The 21418-nt window shown below is 35.5% G+C and overlaps 1 protein-coding gene across 1 annotated transcript in view; it reads right to left on the bottom strand.

Annotated features, from left to right (window-relative positions):
* Window positions 1–252: 252 nt before the first annotated feature.
* The window catches only part of AGTR1 (angiotensin II receptor, type 1), a 49885-nt gene continuing 28719 nt past the window's right edge, over window positions 253–21418 (bottom strand). Inside the window, exon 3 of the mRNA XM_004682125.2 lies at window positions 253–2188. Within this exon, the coding sequence (XP_004682182.1) occupies window positions 1063–2142 (1080 nt within the window). The 5' untranslated portion in view covers window positions 2143–2188 and the 3' untranslated portion in view covers window positions 253–1062. The remainder of the gene's footprint in view (window positions 2189–21418) is intronic.

The raw sequence follows: 21418 nt of genomic DNA on the forward strand, positions 1-21418 counted from the left end.
TTATTTATAAATTTTGGAAAATTCAAAGCTATGTGATTATTCCATGTTAGATAGTGGATTAAAATATGTTCTTTGTGACAGTATACAAAATCTATCACTGACAGTATTAAACTACCAATTGCATTTCAATGAAATGTTTGTACTTAATCCCAGCTATCTTGCTTTAAAATGAACCCAGCATCTATTATAAGAAATGGAGAGTAAGTACATTATCATGAAGTTATTTATTTTAATGTAAATATAATTGTCAGATTTTAAACAACAGTTTAGAGATATACACATTACATAGGTAGGTAGGCTATCTCCTTTCTAAAACAGTAAAGCGTATATATATAATCTCTTGCACCACAAAACACGTATACTTCTCAAATATAACTAGGAAGACACACCTACCTGAGGACAGAATAACACCTTTACAAGTAATTTCACTTTTATATGTGACATTAGTAAGAGCACAATACAAATAAACCAGCTAGCTGGCAATTTTTGGCAGTATGCATCTGTAAGACATTGGGTGAATTTCACCAAAGTTTGAGAGCTGACAACTGTTCAGTGAGACTTTGAACAAAACATGTGGTGGCAAATGTGCCAGTGGCGCTAATGGCTAAACAGCACAAATCTTAACTCCCCACTGGGAAGTGGGCAGCATGATCTTGACCTCTGATCTCCTGTTGCAGCACTAAAGGTATTTAAAATATTCTAGATACCTGTATGTGGAGATCAAAAATAAGAGAACAAGAATAGACTAAAGAGACTGTATTTGTGCCAGTGAAACTTTCCAAACAAACACATTCATCCAGCTTTTGACATCATTCTTGGAGTGGCCATTATCCGTGTAATGCAAAATGATGCAAATGTACCTTGCTTAATTTTGCTGCAAAGGGAAAAGAAAGCTTTTGTTCAAAGATTTAGAAAAATAGCTAGAGACCACACAATCCATTTTCTTCTTAAATTTGGAAAAAAAAAAGTAGCTAACATTCACTTTGCAGTGAAGTGCTATGGAGGAATGTTTTTCTTGTTCCTTGTTTTATAAGGTAAATTCTTCGACGGGTTTGAAGTCTGTCACTCAACCTCAAAGCATGGGGATGGCTTCTTGGAGGATGAGCTTCCATTATCTGAGGGGCGGTAGGAAAGCGTGCTCATTTTTGTTGATAGGTTTGAGTGGGATTTGGCCTTTGGGGGAATGTATTTCAGAAGCTGGAGAAAATATTTTTTAAACTTTTTCCCCAAAAAGCCATAAAAAAAGGGATTCAAGCAATTGTTAAAATAAGCTATGCAAATTGTGATAGGCATGGCAGTGTCGACAATATCTGCAATTTTGCAGTCATGTATGATGCCCAGATGAATCAAGACATCTAAGAAAGTGAATATTTGGTGGGGAACCCAGGAAAAGAAAAAGAAAAGCACAATTGCCATAATTATCTTGAAAATATCATCATTTCTTGGCTTGTTCTTCTGAATTTCATAAGCCTTCTTGAGAGCCTTCCAAATAAGTGTATAACTTGTAAGAATGATCAGAAAAGGAAACAAGAAACCCAGAATATTCTTGGTTAGGCCCAGTCCAGCGGGGAGGGTCGAATTTTGGAATTCATAATGGAAAGCACAAACTGTAATATTGGTATTCTCAATGAAAAATACATTTCGATGAATTATAGTTGGCAAACTAGCCAGACCAGCGAGCAGCCAAATAATGATGCAGGTGACTTTGGCTACAAGCATTGTGCGACGAAGACGGGACTTCATGGGGTGAACGATAGCCAGGTAGCGATCTATGCTCAGGCACGTGAGTAGAAACACACTGGCATAGAGGTTGAAACTGACACTGGCTGAGGCGATCTTACATAGATAGTTGCCAAAAGGCCAGCGGTATTCCATGGCAGTGTACACAGCCCATAGAGGCAATGTCAGTAAAAAGCATAAGTCAGCCAGTGCTAGATTCAGAAGGAAAACACTGGCCACGGTTTTCAGCTTCATGTAAAAGTAAATGACAATCACCACTAAGCTGTTTCCAAATATTCCCACCACAAAGATGATACTGTATAAAGTAGGGATCATGATAAATATGTAGTTGTGTCTTCCAGCTTTGGGACAGTCATCCTGGATTCTTTTAATACCGTCTTCGGTGGAAGAGTTGAGCATCATTTTGATCTCCTGGGTTAATTAGTGTCAGACACTATGCCAAATACACCTGGGGGGAAAAAAAAGTAAGAGAAAACTGAACTTCCAGTTGCAAGCAAATCATTTGATTCTCAGTTATAAACACATTAAATTTTAGTCTTAGGAAAAAAAAATCAACTCATATTTTTGGAGAAAAACTGTGAACTGACAAAGTCTAAGATAATACATTTACATTAAACGTTAGAATATATTATTTTCTTGGAAAGATAAATATTCCCCAGACAAGTGAAAGTGGAATCAATCATATGAGAATAAAATACTGTGATCTTTTGCATTCTTTGTTGCAAGCAAATTCTAGCCTCTACCAATTGAGTTATTTAACAAAGTAAAATTCTTTTTTTAAAAAAAGATATATTTATTTAATAAGTAATTATCAACAATAATTAATTTAATAGTAATTAATTTAATGGTAATTAATTTTAAAAGAGATATGCATATAAGAACTGGGATATAGACCACCAGAGGTTTGAGGGAATGAGAGGATTCACCAGAGACAGAGTGGAGAGCAGAACAGGCAGACTGATTGACATACACTGCTAAGGGGAGCAGCAGGTGAGATAGGAGAGGTCTGAACCATGTGGGTCACCTCCATGACTGGGGATCCAGCTCTTGCTGCAGTGGCTGCAGATAGCTTTATAGTGCTGTGCTTTAACCCCTTGTGCCACCAGGAGGGCCCCGACAAAGTAAAACTCTTAAAAAATTGGCAAACATTAATGAAAGCAGTGAGGACACTGAGGTTAACAGGAAAGAAGGTCAAGTGGATATAAGGGATGGTGGAAGGGAAAAATGAGCTTATATTATAAACAAATTCTGTCAGTTATTTGGAAAATAGTGATTCAAGTTATGTTTTGCATGTCATTAATTTCCCAGAGCTGTTATATGTATTTGTCATCATATTCTAGCATGAATTTAAATCTCAGAAAACACAAGTGAATTAAGTCAGTTTTCAGAAAAGAAGAGTTTTTTTCCTGAGGTAAACAAGGCTAATTAATTTGTCATTAACATCACAAGTGTGACATACTTATATCTTATTCTTTGAACCATTTCTTTCATCTCACAATCTTTACTTAAGTGAAATTATTAGTGTCCTCCCTCAAGAGGTAAGGTTAGCTGTCTCTAGCTGACTGAGAAATTGGCCATTGTGGGGAAATGAGTTAAGGTGGACAGGAACCAGGGAAGGCCTGATTTAGGGAACAGCATTCTCACTGTATTTTTCTAGGCTGCTACATGCTATAACCACTGACTATCTTCCAAGGGGCAAAAGGGCTTATCTGTGTTGTTTTTTTTTTTTAAAGATTTATTTATTTTTAAAGATTTACTTACTTATGCATATGTGAACTGGGGAACAGGCTAGAGGTGGGGGTGGTGAGAGGATTCACCAAAGACAGAATGGGGAACAGAACAGGCAGATGGTTGAAGTACACAGATGGTTGAGGGAAGCAGCCGGGAGACAGGAGAGGTCTGCTGCGCCATGTGTTTCAGCTCCCTGGCTGGGGCTGAAACCCTTGCTGCAGTGGTGCAACAGCTTCATGTGCTGTGCTTCAACCCATTGTGCCACCAAGGAGGGCCCTGTCTCTGTTTTGTGCCCGTTAGTTATTTATGGAGTTAACTGTGAGATAAGGGGTTTTTTTTGTTGTTTTTTTTTTTTTTGGTTTTTTACTTTTATGGTTTTTGTTTATTTTCTTTTTTATGTTGAAAATGAAAAAATGAAAACAAATATGAGTTTATGGAGCAAAATATAACATCTGTATTTTTACAAACAGAAATTAACAAGTATTCAAGTTCTTTATGTTAAAGATTTTGTGCCCGTTAGTTATTTATGGAGTTAACTGTGAGATAAGGGTTTTTTTTTTTTGTTTTTTTTTTTTTTGGTTTTTTACTTTTATGGTTTTTGTTTATTTTCTTTTTTATGTTGAAAATGAAAAAATGAAAACAAATATGAGTTTATGGAGCAAAATATAACATCTGTATTTTTACAAACAGAAATTAACAAGTATTCAAGTTCTTTATGTTAAAGATTTTAAAAAGCATTTTTGTGATCTACCCAGCATTTGCATAACTATATAATTTTAGGAGTCAACTTCACCTGCGAGCATGCTGCACTGACCCGCTACCAAAACTTCAGTGTTAAAACACAGGACTCCCCACTCCTCCCCGTTACATTTTTCAAAGTCTAAAAGTCCTTTTTGTAGTGTTTTGTCAGTTTGTTTTCTATGGTTATTTATATTCCACAACTGAGTGAAACCATCTGCTACTTGTCTTTCACTTTCTGATTTATTTCACTTAGCATAATCATGTCTAGATTCCATTTTCCCTCCAAAATCACTATTTCAATTATAAAAATTCAGTAAGTAGTATTCCATAGCGTATATTGCACAACTTATTTATCCAGTAATCTGCTGACGGACATTTAAGTTGGTGCCGTGACTTGGCTATCATGAATAATGTTTCTTTAAACATAAAAGGGCATAAATCTCTTCATATTAGAATTTTCAGATTCTTTGGGTAAATACCAAGCAGTGGTATTACTGGTTCATACTGTATTTCCATTTTTATTTTATTTGAGGAAAGAGATGAGCTATTTGTATAACAGTCATGTCAAATAACTAGATTAGTTCAAAATTATCAACAGAAGATATCTTTTGCTAAGGCTTAAAATAGCAACAGTTATTTAAGAATCTAGGACTCATCAGATCCTCAGAAATGTGTTCCACAAAGGCTCCTACAAATAATTGTTCTGATACTTCACATAATACAACAAATCCTTTTATGTGACTTAAAAAAAAAAATCAACGTATTTTGCCCTAATAAGTGTCCATCAATGAATTCTCAGGAGAAGGATGAGAATGTGGTGAAGATAATACCTCAGGACTTGGCACAGGTTGACTTTGAGGTAAAGGTCAGCAGTGGGCACAGCAAGAACAGTCCAGCTGAGCAGAGGCACTCAGCAAAGACACTACTGCTACACTGGGGACTGTCTCAGAAGGAACATGACTGTGCAGTCAACTGCAGCAAGGTGTCTTGAGAAAGAAGAGGGGCAGGAATATCCTGGTCTTCCCAGGATAGCTGTGCTTACAGCTGAACAAACACATGCACCTACGAAGAGTCCATCTGGCTGCAAAATGGTGCTGGGAAGTCACTCAAGGAGCCAGCTTTTATGAGAACAGGTGGGTCGAAATGAGAGTTATTTCTCAACTTATGTTCTACTCTTTTTTTTTTTTTTAAAGATTTATTTATTTGTGCATACAGAACTGGGGTACATGCCAGAGGCGCAGGGGTGGTGAGAAGATTCACCAGAGACAGGGTGGAGAGCAGACTAGGCAGATCATCAAAGTACACTGCTGAGAGGAGCAGTGGGCTGGCCAGGAGAGGTCTGCGCGCCATGTGGATCACCTCCTGGGCAGGAGGGGATCGAGCTCATGCGGAAGTGGTTATAGCTTCCTGGATCTGTGCTTTAAACTGCTGCACCACTAGGGAGGGCCTGTCTACTCCTTTTGTATTCAGTTTTGTATAATCTAAACATTTTCTTCTTTTTTTTTTCATTCAGGAACACTAACATTCATAAACAGGTATCATCTACCCCAGAGATCACATGCTTTATGGAAGCTTCCTGACTTTTTTTGGATAAATGGCTATTCCATTTTCTGTGCTGCTTGCTTGACACTTTGGATGTGAATTTTGGCACTATAGTATAAGGGACTATTGATCCACATTCTTCACTGGTTTATTGATCAGATGTTTGGGTATAAAGACAGTCTTGAATCATTTTATTTACTGGGGAGCCTCCAGTACATCACAGGAGATAGATAATTAATGATGAAAAAAGAAGAGGACAAATAATTGAGTGAATAGGATATACTTGAAAAGTATAAGGTATTGAGGCTAATTTATCTGGGGCTACTGAAATACATTTACTTAGCACCCCCTAAAGAATCTCATGGAATATACTCAGTGTCATTCTGCAGTTCATCTTGGTTGAACAAGAAACCAAAAGAAAAAAAAAAAGCAACACAAATCAATGGCAAACAGTCATTTTTAGCACTTTCAGTAATCTTTGGTTTATAGAACAGAAAAAAATGAAAAGAAACAATGATATAATATAAACTGTGGCTAGACTATCAAGGAGATATCACCTATTTCTCCCTCAACTTGAAGGATTTCCCTACATTTTAATACTCTTTCAGTTTATTTTACTAGTGTTACTGAAATTATGTCAATTTAGAAGCATAGATTAATTTAGGTAAACAAATATTAAATATTAAATGCATAAAAATGTATGGATTAACAGTCATTTATGCCTTAATATAGATTCATTTACTTCTTTGCTTTTCTTGTAATATCTAACTTATCAGTTGGATTTTGCCTAGGGAAAATTTAGAAATGTCAAGGTTAAATAATCTGAGATTTAAAAGGTCCTGGGTGAACTTTGTCATCGAAAACTAGAACAGTGGTAAATATTTGCTCAGCTTGGACACAAGGGCACTAAAGATAGGACAGAATTAACTTTATACATTAAGATCTCTTGTGTTCCTGAGACCAGGGAAGAAAGTTTCTTCTCTTTTATCTTTCATTTCTTAATCCTACCATGAAGGGCACAGAATTCAGGATGGTTCCATTAACTCTGTTTTTAAAGTGAATATAATTTCATTGTATTGTTTGGAACCATTATTTGTAATAAAATACTGTGGGGAAATCTCTATTTGAAGAATTCATTGATAAACATGTTTTTTTTAATTTTTGTTTAAAATATTTATTTTAGTGTAGAAGAACTGGGGTGTAGGCCATCAATGTAGTAGTGAGAGGATTCATCAGAGAGAGATTGTGGAGCAGAGCAGGAGGATTTATTGAAATAACCGTGAGGGAAGCAGTGTGTGAGACAGGAGAGTTGGCTGGCCATGTGGGTCAGGTCCCTGCCAGGGGGATTGAACTCACACAGTAGTGGTTATAGTGCTGAGATTCAACTCTGAGGCCACCAGGGAAGGCTCTAAACATAGTTTTGATCTCCAATTCCTTCACAAGTTGAGGTTCTCATCGATTTATATTGATGAATAATTAATATTTAAAAGTTTGCTTTGAATCACTAATGGAGCATCTCTGGAACTTTTAGTCAGGTATTTATCATTCTAATTAGTATATCATTGGTATACTAATTAGAAGAACATTTTACATAAATGTAAGTAATGATCACTAATTCTTATCTAATAAAGAAACATACTTTCTCAGACTTGTGTGTGGAGGGAAGGGAAAGAGAAATTTTAGGTAATAAAAACTGGGGCAAGTATAGGGAAGTGGAAATGTGAATTGTGAATCAAACAGGTACTCATCCATACATCTTCACTGACCATATTCCTGTGGTGAGTTCAGGAATGTAAACAGAATGAAGTCATATTTTTCTCTTTGTTCTTGAGGCATCTGAATGTAGCTGAGTGGAAGGAGGGACAGAACCTTTAAGGTAGTGAATACACTGATACCAGCAAGGCTGTGCAATCGTCATGTCATTGACATCATTTACCCAGCATGGTAGTGGCAGATGAGGGAATAAGTCGGGATACTTCTCAAGAAGATCACACCTAGACTTGAAGATGTATGGAGAATAGAACAGTTAGAACTTAAAAGCTACAGGTAGCCATGGCGAAGTAGGACTGTGTCATCAACTGAACTTTTCTCTTCTTATGAATGCCAAAGGCATCAACTTTGGGTAACTACTCTTGTAACTTAAAGATTGTTGCTCAACTCTTCTGACCAAGGCTGAGGGTCTCAACACGCACTGGACAAGAAGATGAGAGGCCATGCTAGCATGTGAAGAATATTCTTCTGTAGTTTGCACCATTACCACTAGTAGGTTTCCTTAGGTACCCTTGGTTCATAGGAAATAGGGGAAATGGAACTTGTGTGACTGGTGACTTCCTTAGACAGATGATAAATGAGTAGGAAGGGGTGGGGTTCTTTTTTCTTTGAAGCTGAAAAAAATATTTTTGGATAGGTTCTGAAAGAAAGAGAGATTTGACTGCTGAGAACACCTAACTGTGAGTCCCAGAAAGGAGCTACATTTTAGTTTCCTTCTGCTTCTTTTACCAACAGGGTCAGAGGTGGAAGAATAATGAGAAACACAAGGAAGGATTCTCCTGTCTCTATTTTTAGGTCTCATCAAACCATCTTGATCTGGTGGTTTATATAAATTCTATATCACCATTTCATTGTGGAAGAGAGAAGATGTAATTTCCAGTCAAGATACTTGTAAAGAAATCTTCCCTTACCACATAAAAATATGTGTGGCTCTCAGTAAATCACCCCATTTCTCTACATATCAGTGCCAGTTTCCTCATCTATGAGAAAGGTGTTCAACGATTCTTATTGCACATGAATGTTGTGCGCCTTAAATGAGATAATGTGAAAATACTGGGCCTATCTTTCCAATACTAAGTGTTTAATAAAGTTTTCATTTGAAACATTATATTAATTTTTAATTCAAAACAAGCTCTGACTCAGTCATGGGTTGAAAAAGAGATTATAAAAAGGCTTATCATTGTTCAGCAATTTCTCCTGTGATAAGAGGATAAAAATAACAAGCAGTTGTTCAAGGTATGAGTAAAAAATATTCATAAGCAGCTGAATAATTCTCCCATTAGTCAGGTGGGAACTTCCAGTCTGATGCAAACACAAGGTTGGGTCATGGTGGACACATTGCTTTTATCAAATGCTCATTCTTGGAAGAGTTACCCTGCATTCTTTGATAGATTCCATGACTCTTAAACACAAGTCTAAGAAAGAAAAATGATTTTCTTTTTTTCTTTTTTAAATTCTAATAGTATTTCCCCAAGATTTTGATTAGAATATTAATACCTTTTTAAGCTTTTAGGCAAGCCAAAACCAATCTAATTAAATTGTTCATTACAAGCTTTTTAATGAGTTTGCAATCTACAGGAAAAAAAAAATTATCCCACAGTTTCCTATGATAATAAAGAGAGAACTAACAGACTAAGTAATTATATTTTAGAATAATTTTCTCCACATGGGTAATCATTCTCAAATATCAAAAGAGAATAGGCCATGTTTATAAGTCATTTGCTTCTAGTCCTGGACAGCTCCATAAACTATACTGTACAAAAGTCATTCTCTTTATTTACCCTGTTTTATATAATTTTGACTTTAGAAATCACCTGTTTCTGTTCCTTTGTATTTTTCCCCTAGTAATGAATGATACATTCTATAGGAAACACTGGTTAGAGTACATTTGTGAATTCTTTGAAACATTGTTGTCCTAAAAATCCTTTTCATAACCACTTATTTTTCTTATCCTTAATTCTAATTTTATGAGGGTCTATTTTTGTCTTTAACTCTTTAAATATTTGGAACATCTATATTTTAAGAGCCTTTATCCAACTGTTTTCAGTTCTTCAGGTATAAGTTCTACTTGTTTCATCTGTGGATGTTCTTAGTGTTTTCTTTTATTGAGGGGTTTGTATTCTTTCACTGTGAATTCATCTGTAGTGGGAACACCTTCCTTAGGGGGTCCAAGTGTCTGTGAAATTTCTGCTTGGGCATACGATCCCCACTCTGAACATGTTTTTATTTCCAAACCTTGGCTTAGTTAACAATCCCATACAATCCCATACTTTGTCTGCAGATCACCACCCTTTCTCAAATTTTAGCTGTTCTATTAAAGTTTTCTAGTCTTTGGTCATATAAACATGACCAAATAATTTCCTAGTTCTTGCTTTAACAGGAAACACAGTTTCAACAACCTTCAAAACATGAGTTCAATGGTCTTGACTTCATGACCGCTGTGTATCTGGTACTGATTTTTCTCTGCACATGTAGTCTCAATACTTATTGAAAGCTGTGATCTGATATTTTATGTGTTAAAAGAAAAAAGGAGGATTTCCATAACTGTTTAATCCATTGTCTTTGTCTTGACTGGAGGTTGTTAAGCACATAATTTGGAGATAATAGTTCAGTTGTGTGGATCCTACAAGCTTTAGATTATAGTCTTGCCCCCTTCATGTCCTTCCCAGTTCCATCATGCTCAGTGATAAAGCATCCTGACCTTTCTGGGTGGCACTGTTCTCCATATGGGTGATTCTGGCAGCTAAAGTGAAGGGAGCATGGCAGAAAGCTTGGCATCCTGGGGCAAGGGACCAAGATGCCTTCACTTCAGATACTCAGGAGAATACCATGTTCCTAGCTAGCAACCTAGTGTAATTTCTCAATGCCAAATATGTTGCTTAGACATGATTTTGCTCCTCTCTGTAATGCTTGATGAACATTTCTCTTAATATGAACTTTATTTCAGCCATACTAATTAAGTACTTAAGAGTCAGTCTTCTTAAGCTTAATGAATGGCTATGTGATATGTTTAAGTGGTAAATAATGGTCTCTCACCCTCTTCCCAAGTCAAAATTTTCTACTGTGGTGGCCCTTGCAAGAAGTGAAAATATAACAATTATGTACCACTGTGATGATGGCTAACTAGTATTTCACCTCCAAGTAATTCCCCTTTTGTTTCATCCAAAATAGCACAAAACCTATAGAACTCAGCCCTATAATAGAAAATCCAGACATTTCTTTTATATTAGAGTCTATATATCAAGGCAAATGCAATATTAATTTTAAATTTTAGCTTGGGAATTTAAGTTCCCCTCCCAACTCTCTTCATTCCTATGTTTTCTTCCCAGTTGTCTATCCAAAACTCTTGTCTTTTATTGTATGATTTAAAAAAAAATCAAAAAGAAAAGAGAAAGAGGTAAGGATAAAAGATATGTATCTGTAATAACATGTTTAAAAAATCTTTCTTGACATGTTGATATTAATAGAAACTTTTCTTGTTATGTTAAATATAGAGGGCTATGAAAAGCTTCTAATAAGCCTAGAAAAAATAGGGTTCTAAAGATTAGGAGAAAAGGAAAATAAAACTTAACTTCAAAAAAAGCTAGTATATAAATTAACCCTGACCATTTCATAATTCCAAATTCCTTAAACTTATATACTCATAGAATTTTGCCAAGGGAATCAAAGGATCAACTTCTTGATAATCAAGGAGAAACAAACATTGTTTAAATGATATGGCTATGGTGATTATTCACAAGCATTTCTCCTTCAACAGCTGAAAAAGATAGCACCTATGTGGGCATCTCAATCAACAGCTACTTTAAATATCTTTTGTGTAAAACTCCAGTTTTCATACATGAAATAATAACAAATTTGCTCCTTTAAGAATTTTAATCCGCAGGATGAACTGCTTATCTCTATTCAAAGTCCACTTTAAGGGTACTAAGAAAGTTATTAGGAAGAGAGGAAGTATTAATTAATTTATACCTGTAAGAAATTATGATGATATCATAGAATGTGTAAGTTTTATTTTAGAGATTATTAAGTACATAGAATCTCAGGTTAAGTTTTGTTAACACTATATGAATCACATAATTAAAATTTTAAGTGACACTAGAAAGATTGCACACTCAATACATTATACATGTTTCCTTAAATTTCCAGTTTCCTGATAGGACTTTTCTTTGAATGATGATCTGCAAATTGTTCCTACTTTCCTACTTAGGCTAAGTGCTTTTGGGTCACTTACATAATTTCTCTAGACCTTTGTGTCTTCAGGATACATGCTTAATAAAATCTCCTGAGATACTGAGATGTCATGCTCTTTCTTTACACTGAGTATATACTTTGAAGGCAAGAATGACGTGATACAGATATTATTAATGCCACAATTATTTAATGCTCTATAGCTAAATATGAGAATTCTTTTATTAAAAACAAAATGAAAATTAGTTTACCCTTCACGGAAGATGAGTGAAGAAAACCATGTAAAATTATGTTAGAGTTACAGGTATTTTTTTCCCAGTCTTTTTAGATAAACTCTCTACTCAAAGAACTATTTCCCAACACATCTAGATAGCTGTTTGTAACTTGAGGTCAAGTTTTTTCATTTAGTCCCTAGGCAGACTATCTGATTTCACTTTATGTATAGTCAAAGTAAATTGATCGATTCACGACTATACATAAAAATTATAACTGTCCTTTATTAGGTGATTGCTGTGTCTGCAGTAGAGTATGAAGTGCTCTACACCCATTTATTTGGCTTAATCCTTGCAACAAACCTGAAAGATGGGTGTTTTTACTCACATTTATATAAATGAGGAAACTGAGGCTCAAAGAGATTAAGTGTTTGCTTCAAGTCACAGCACTAGGAACTTGAGTTGGGAATGAAGATACCACATTAACTTGAAAGCATTTAACTACTTACTGTACTATAGTGGCATCCACCTTCAATAAGAAAATCATTTCATTATTCAGATACTTTCATGCTCTGAGATGAATGTATCCCATAGTAACAATAGTGAAAAATGAAAACCAAATTTTGGTCTTAAAAAAAAAAATAAACCAAGCAAGCCCTGTAGTTATTGAGTCAAGATTACATCATTTATGAAAAAGGTGGCAAGATGTATTACTGTTACAATAACTCATACAAAAGGAAGCTATTCTCAGATTTTTTGTTAAGAAGAGAGATGATTTATATATCCTCACTTTTTAAAATTGCATTTAAATTTTGTAAAAACTCAATGACAGCAGAAAGTCTGGCTAAGAGGCACTGTTCCAAAGGCCTGTCTAAGAATATACTCTGTCCCTTAAATATTAAAAAAAAATGTCAGAATGGAAACAACACCTATTCTTACCTTTATTTCATTGTTAATTAGTGAGGTCTTTGAAGATATAAAAATGCTTATACAATCTATCCTTCCTATAATGCAAGGATGAATAGAATTAATTGAATGAAAGAAAACCCAAAACTTCAAAAGATTAATGGACTTTGTAATTCAGAAATGCAACAGAAATAGCATTTATTATTATACTCTTTAATATTTTACTTGAAATATTATAATGATGAACTTATTAATGCAGAAAGAAAGGTAAAATTATAGACTGCATAGCTTCTACAGCAAATTTTTGCACACAAGGTAGGGCCCTCAGGCCAAATCTGACAAAAAGATGTACACTACTCACTATTTTTTGATTCTTTAGGTCAATGCTGCTAAAAAAAAATCTAATATGAGTCATATATACATTTAAATTTCCCAAGTAGCTACAAAAAAAAAAAAAAAAGGTAAAGTCATCATAATGGACCTTATTTAGTCCCATATATTAAAAATACTATAACTTCAGCTTGTCATTAATATAAAAATGACAAGATTTATTTATTTATGCATATAGAACTGGGGTATATACCTGACGTGCAGGGGCGGTGAGCAGAATCACCAGAGACAGAGTGGGAAGCAGAATAGGCAGGTTGATGGGTTGATGAAGTGCACTGCTGAAGGGAGCAGTGGGCAAGTCAGAAGAGGTCTGTGGCACCATGTGGGTCACTTCTGGGACCAGGGATCGAACTTACATAGAATCGGCTGTGGCTAGCTTGTAGTGCTATGCTTTAAACCACTACACCACCAGGGAGGGCCCTTTATTCTTTATGTGTGTGTCCAGTCTTCAAAATTCAGAGTCTAGATTGTTTCCAGCGCATCTCATAGGTAACTAGCCACACTTCAAGTGCTCCATCGCATCTTGGAGCCAACCACATGCTGGACAGTGAAATGTGAGGTGCATTCTTCACATAAGTTGCCACCTTTGCCGCGTGGAGTGATTCTGACGATGTAGTGCCTGGAACAGCATCATCAGCATCATCTGGGATTTCCTTAGGAACACAAACTCTGGCCCCTAGTCAAGAATGTCATGGATATGGTCCAGTAGGTTATAGTTTAATGAGCCCTCCAAGTGACTCAGATGTTTAAAAACTACTACCCTAATTGCATGCTAATTTGCAACCCTGGTTCATATACTTTTAATTATGATTAATAGACAGCTAACTCCAACAAAGTGCCCTTGGCTAAAATTTTATCAGTTGGCTTCTAAGGCATTAAAACCTGAGCATCACAGACTCCAATTGCTGCCTGAGAATTACTCGTTAAAATGTGCATTTCTTTTAAACAGTCAGAACAGAACTGTTTTAGTGAAGGGGCACCCAATAGGATGTACCTACTAAAAGATATCTAGAATTCCTTTAAATGAGGTGGGATGGTCAATACCCCCTCTACACCACCAAATGGAATTAAGATCTACCTGAAAGGAGACATACTGAACTCAGAGTTAATATACTGTGAGAACACAGTAATGGGAACTAAAAGGTCTCAACCTGATGTAGCTCTTATGAACTCAGGGTCTTCAGGTTATCACTTAACCAGAGACTTATTTTCATCATCTTGGAAATTATAAAGAAGCTCACAATACAGATGAAAAAAAATCTATCTAGTTTGGCAATACTTGCTAAGAAGATCAATTGAGTGATCATGTATGTAAAGATAGTATGATTTTGAATAGCTCCAAGAATTCTGTCAGTATTATTAAATTCACACTACGGTGTAAATGACTAACTTTACCCTGTAAACCAATGTGGACAAGAGGGATCTGTGAAGAGATGGAAAGTCTCAGAGAGGGAGGCACAGTCACTACTGAAAAGCAGCCTGAACTGGACAGTGTGTCCACTCTAATCCTTCTTCTGAGCACCTATATGATTATAAAACATAAACTACAGTGATACGACACCATTATTATAGTGGAAATTTTAGACCATTATATAATTTCCTTAATTTCCTATGTGGGGTTACATTTATTTTCTAATAAAAGAGGGTGCGATAAAAGGTGAAAATTCTAGACCAATAAAAGGTAAACAACATTTTGCCAACTGAAAATACAATGAGTTACTGGTTACTGCTGCTTCCTGTGAAAACTTCATTAGCAATAAATGAGTTACCAGATGTCACACATCAGATTTGAAATTAAAATATATTCCCAGTATTTGTGTGCATCTGAGCAGGAGGAAAAAATGAATTCTTTCCAGGAAACCTACGTAGGATAATGCACCACTTTTGCCTTTGATTGTTTGTCTCTCTTCTAAATGTAAAATAAAATGCAGCCTTTGGGTTGTAAAGTGGAAATGTAGCATTTCTGCACAGAAATACTCTGCAGCGAAGTGACACATTCCTCATGCAGCAATGCTCTATAATGTCATGGGAGGATTTGGAACACTCTGTGCCATACCAAGACCATAATCTTCTTTTGTTTTTAAGGTTGCCATAACACTTTCTCCTTTTCTCATTTTATTTTCACTAAGCGATTTCAGCTTTTATTACTGACCACAAAGCTGTTCAAGTCTACACTGACAACCTCAATTCCACTCTTTCTAAGCTTGCTTTAACAACAACCCTGTTAGTGCTTCCCTTTCTTCATGAAATATTAAAGCTCTCTTGTTCTTCAGCTAGCTGAGTTGATTCTGTTCTTGTCCTCAAATTTACAAGCCTCCAATCAGAATGCCCTTGTGGTTAGGGAGGAAACCCCACAGTAGGAGATAGGACAACACAATTTCCCTTGAGCTAGCAGAAATTTCAGTGATAAGCCATCATGATAGAAATATCTAATGCCGTCTAGCTCTTATAAACAAAAATTTTTGGCTAAAAAAGGCCCATGTTCCTTTGCAATTTCAAAACCTTTAGTTTCTTGGTTCTAGCTGTAGAAATTGCTTACTATTTTCTCTCTAATTTATTTGGTTCACATCACCCAAGAGATAGGTGAAGCTTAATACATCAAATTAAGAGGGTGAAAGTGAATTAAGCTTCTTCTTGGAGTTATATTTACACAGGATTTTATTATACACAGACCTTCCCCCCACCCTCCAAAGCACTTAAAAGTTTATTTCTGGTTAATTATTCATCAAAGGCTGGGGATGCAGGAACTACTTACTGCCCTTTGACTTTCCCATAAAGAACACAGCATCCTTGAAATGATTAGATATATCAGTGAAGGAAAATGTCAATTTAAACTTTTTGGCTGTATAATTTTAGTACATGCCAATGTTCAACTAAGCTTATTTAATATACAATTGTCTTATATTACTTAAATGATCCACAAAGAGGATTTACAGTAGTGACTTAATATTAACAAGTATAACATTTATGATTACTTGAATGCTTATTATGTGCCAAGTGTTATGCAAATTGATTTTATCTGTTTTGGACTGTTGTGCCCATCTTCCTTTTTGCTTCCATTTATAAATTAAAGTCCTAAATTACAATGTGACTGTACATACATTTGAATATGTAAAACTGTTGTTTAAGCTATTCTGTGTGTGGTATTTTCTATGACATTCCTAGTAAATTAATTTGAGGTCTGAGAAGGATGGGACCATGATGCCCAGTTTTTTAGGTGAGGAAATAGGTCATTACATTTTTGTCATCCTAAAACTTCAAGGTTCACTTTTATTTATTTATTTATTTATTTATTGGTAAGATCAATGGTATCTCTTCATATTCTACTCTACCACTTCTAAATTAGAGGTAATTTTGCCTTCCAGTACATTAGGCAATGCCTGGAGATATTTTTGGTTCTAACAACATGGGGAAAGGAAGGCCATTACTAGCATCTAGTGGGTAGAAATCAGAGATAACATTAACCATCTGACAAGGCACCGCACAGACCCCATAACAAAGAACTATCTAGACGAATATATAATAATGTAGCTGTTGAGAAATCTTGCTCTAGTCCCTCTGCTTTTTTTATTTTTAAACATTCCTTGATAGTCTATAGAGAGTTCTCATCTCTAGAGTTTATTTTAATGGCATCATTTATATCTTATTGATGACTTAGTTTTATGCATTATAATCATATCTTTATAGGAAAACTATAGATCCCTTATAATATTAAACTATAGATCCCTTGAAAGACAAAATCCCGTCAATCTGAGATGATGTTGAGCACTTAGTAGGCACTCTGAAATGGTGAATAGATTAAATATTTGTTTCTCATATTATTCTAGATAAAAGCATTTTTCCAGAACTCCAGGATCCTGCCTGAGGGTCCTGGAAAAGAGAATAGAATTTAGACTTAAGGGATTTGATGATGGCTAGTGTGGTAAGTTCAATATTGCTTTTGGACAGAGGAAGCCATCATGTCTGAAAGTCAAACCCTGCCCTCTGCTGGTATCATAGACATTGCCAGGAATATGACAAAGGGACAGAGAATCAATCTATTTCTTAGTACCTGAAGCACTTTGTAATATTTGAATGTTAATTCAACTCTGCATTTAGGCTTTTTCTACCTGTAGATATCACAGTAACAGTCACCTGTCATCAAGTCTCTCACTAGAATTAAACCAAATTGAGAAAAACAAATGAAAAACTCTATAAGTTTGGAACCAAAATATTTCAATTACTTAATTTTAATTTCTGCTGCCATTTTGGCCCAACTGATTTGCTGATCCATAATGGCACTGTAAAATTGTTTTTGTAGCCAAAATCATTTCTAGAAAAAGGTTTTCTATAGAAGAAATATTAAGAGTTCTATGGCCCAACATGTAATTGCTTATTTGTTTTTGTGATATTTTGCCCTACAAGTGGCTTATAATTTAGTTCTAGAAGTATCATGGTATTTAAAATACCACCCATATCTGAAAAAAGCTAGACTCCCCCTTATTCCCTATAAGAAATTAATTTTCTTACTAGGAAAGCATCATTGTGCTTCTTATCACAGACTGCAGACTTTTCTGTATACTGATGCCAAATGGGTAACATTTTAGTGGGCATTTGAAGTTCTGATATACAACTGCATGGAAGACAGACAAGGTCATTTAGAAGGTCTTTTCATTGGGAACATCAGAGTTTTTGAAAAATTCAGGCAGACTTTCCTGGGTAATGGGATACAACAGAACTTAAAAAAAACATAATGCATAAAAATAAGAAATCTGATAAAAACACTCAAAATTGGTAGTGAAAGATCAGGTAAATGCTAAAACCAAATCTTGATACATAACACCATAAGCAATGAGTAAGAAAGGAATGTAATAGGATAAATTAAAGAGTAGAAACTAGTTGATTTTCAGATTTAGTAGGGGAGAATACTACTTAGAACAACTCCAACCTGGAATTGAGGATGGAGAACTTGGAGGCTTTATTTTGCCTCCTTAGAAATATGAAACCTTAAATAAATAAACTTACATTGAATTTAGGTCTGATAAAAATGATTCTTATAAAGCCTCCACTTGTCTTTGGAAGAAAGTTTTAAGATCATCTATTTAAAATTTTTTTGAGATATTGTGTGATAGCCATTCAGTAAGAATAGTCTAGATACAATAAAACAAGTTTAATAGATGACCAAAGTAAAAATGTTAATCTATATATCCATTACTTAGAATCTTAAAAGTGATTCTTAATTAATATAGCAGTTTGTTGACTGTCAGGCATCATAGGAAACTAATAACCCATAAATGTTGCAGTCAGAAAGTTCAATTAGAATCCCAGCTCTATCTCTGATTAATCTTGTAACTGTTTGATGGAGTGATCTTCTTTTAGCCTTGGTTCCCTCACCATTAAGAGGACAGAAATGGCAGACTGTTAGAAAGGGAAAAACTGTATACTGTTAATATGAGGGTTAAATAAAACATGAGGAGGGAATCTGGGTTACTATATACTATATACTCAAATGTTATCATTAGTCATATTCTCAACACAGTGTCAAGTGTCCCCACACAAATTCTAAGTAAATTACCACATACAATTTCATTTTATATGCCTTTGGTCACACTGCTACACAAGGCCAAGAAACAATATGGATTTATGTTAGGGACCCTGTTGGTGCAGTATGGTGATATGATTGTTATTAATCTCATAAAGCTTTCCATGAAGGAATAATTTTTTAAAAATGTTTATGCATACAGAACTGGGGGACAGGCCAGAGGTATAGGGGCAGTGAGAGGATTCACCAGAGACAGAATGGGGAGCAGAACAGGTAGATCAACAAAGTACACTGCTGAGGGAAGCTGCGGACAGGTCAGGAGAGGTCTGCCACATCATGTGGGTCACCTCCAGGCCCAGGGATGGAACCCGCACTGAAGCAGCTGAGGCCAGCTTGCAGTGCTGCGCACTAATCTGTTGTGCCCCCAGGGAGAGCCGAAGGGTTAATTTTTAAGAAGTGGAAGTATGTGCCTATAAAATGAAGATGACTTTAAGAAAACCTTAAGTTAGAGCAGAGAAAACAGTTACTAGAGACCTTTAATTGATGAGCCAGATCTCAATTAATAGCAAAAATTTACTTCCAAATGCAGGGTTCAGAAAGAAATAAAATCCTGCCAACTGTTCTTCTAGTATTCTTTTAAGTCTCTTCCTTGAATTATCTAACTTAATGTGGTAATTGCTGTTTTTTAATATGATTTTATGAGATTCAGATCCTAATAATTATACAACGCTATATTGTTTCTGGTAATAACATTTTTGGTATTACTTTACTACTACATAAAATAATGGAAAAACAAATTAGGCTAAATATTTTTGCACTCAGAATAGAGCAAGCAGATTTGTGAAGTTCATTAGAACTTCGTGAAAATAACACAATATGCTAATAATTTTGTACATCTTTAGGGAAGAGAAAAATCTTTAAAATCTGTATCAGTCTAGTTTAGTAGTATAGTATACATGTACACTGAATGTATTCAATCTGATTAACTTAGTCATTCTCTAGACTTTAAGCTATATTTATGTGTATGCTACAACATTAGAGATATTCTTTACATAAAAAGTCATTAGTTATGGACTTCAAATTTCAGTTTTGAGAGTAGCTTTATCTGTTTGGATTAAACAGTCACAGAATTGCTACCATTGAAGGAAGTTTATCTGTCAAATTTATTACCTTTCTTCAGAGATATACAGGAATTAATGTTTGTCCTTTATCCTTCTAAACATCCACAATTACTGTACTGTTAATGATGCTTTTATTGTTGGGTTATCCAAGTAAAGTCTATCTTATTCTATAAGTCAATTCTTTGCTACAGCTAATTGCACCAGTTATGATTACAGGGAAACATAAGCTTACTTTTTTAGTTAAGCTGGACATTTCACATTTTATGTGAGATATCCTACTTTGAAATGTTTTCAACTAATGCAGATAAAAACAAAACACTTCGTGTTATTAAACAGAACTCTTCTGCACATCAAAGCTGGTCCAAGGGCTGCCAATTGATGGATAAGGATCCATGCCAATGACTTAATTTTACAAACGAGAAAAAAGATTCCAAGTCACTACCAGATGCTGCAGATTCCCATTCTTATATTTTCATATTCCACGAAATGCTTGAAACACACCTTTGTTAGATGCAGCGCCTGAATCCCATTTCCAAGTATAACAATAATCTATGAGTCAGAAACAGTGAAAGAATGCAGAGAGGTATTAGGGAGGGGGTCCCTCTTCACTGCCGCTTTCAGACAGTCTGGTTGCTATTCACATAGCAGGAGAGTGACCTTGCTGAACCTAAGAGCTGTGTCAGAACGGCAGCCTGGTTCTCACCTCCTTCTTCATTGTTCCTGCCAGCAACCTAATTTTTCCCTTTTCCATATTCCAGAATCTATTTTGTATGTTTTTGCTTCACTTCACTAAACGGATGCCTCCATATCAGTGAATCCAGAATTGGTAATATTTTTGGCATTCTTTCATATTATTTTAACATTTATTCAACAAACATCACCTAGTGTCCAAAAGAGGACCAAAAGTCAAAACATAAAAAATGTGATGCTATTTTATAGAGCCACACGGACTTAATGGCCCTCATTACATAACTGCTGATGGGGTTAAGTTATTATGTTTTGTAAATGCTGAAAAATATTTATTTTTGAAAACTTCATTGTCAAATAAAGTGTTTATAAAATGAAGTTCAATGCTCCAAGCATAAAATTATGTACACATTTATGTTACGAGGCTACAGAACAATTTTGAAATGAAAATATTTTCTTAATTCATTTATAGCAGATTGGGAACACATACACAAAATAGAAAATAAGCACATATCTCCTATCGAAAATCAGATACATCTGCTGAGTGAGTCATACAGGATGAACATGTACTGTTTCTGATGACCATTAACACTTAACAAGTGCACACATATCTTAGGATAATGGCCCCCCAAAACTTCCTAGACAGGCCCTCCCTGGTGGCACATTGGGTTTAAGCACAGCACTAAGAAGCTAAAGCCACTTCATCATGAGTTCGATCCCCACCCTGGAGGTGACCACATGGTGCCCGCAGACCTCTCTTGACCCGCCCGCTTTTCCCCTCAGCAGTGTACTTTGACAGTTGGCCTGTTCTGCTCCCCACTCTGTCTCTGGTGAATCCTCTCACTGCCCCTGCACCTCTGGCCTGCACC

The sequence above is a fragment of the Condylura cristata genome, unplaced genomic scaffold (genome assembly GCF_000260355.1).
Source record: "Condylura cristata isolate star-nosed mole 26May11 unplaced genomic scaffold, ConCri1.0 scaffold00014, whole genome shotgun sequence".
Lineage (NCBI taxonomy): Eukaryota > Metazoa > Chordata > Mammalia > Eulipotyphla > Talpidae > Condylura > Condylura cristata.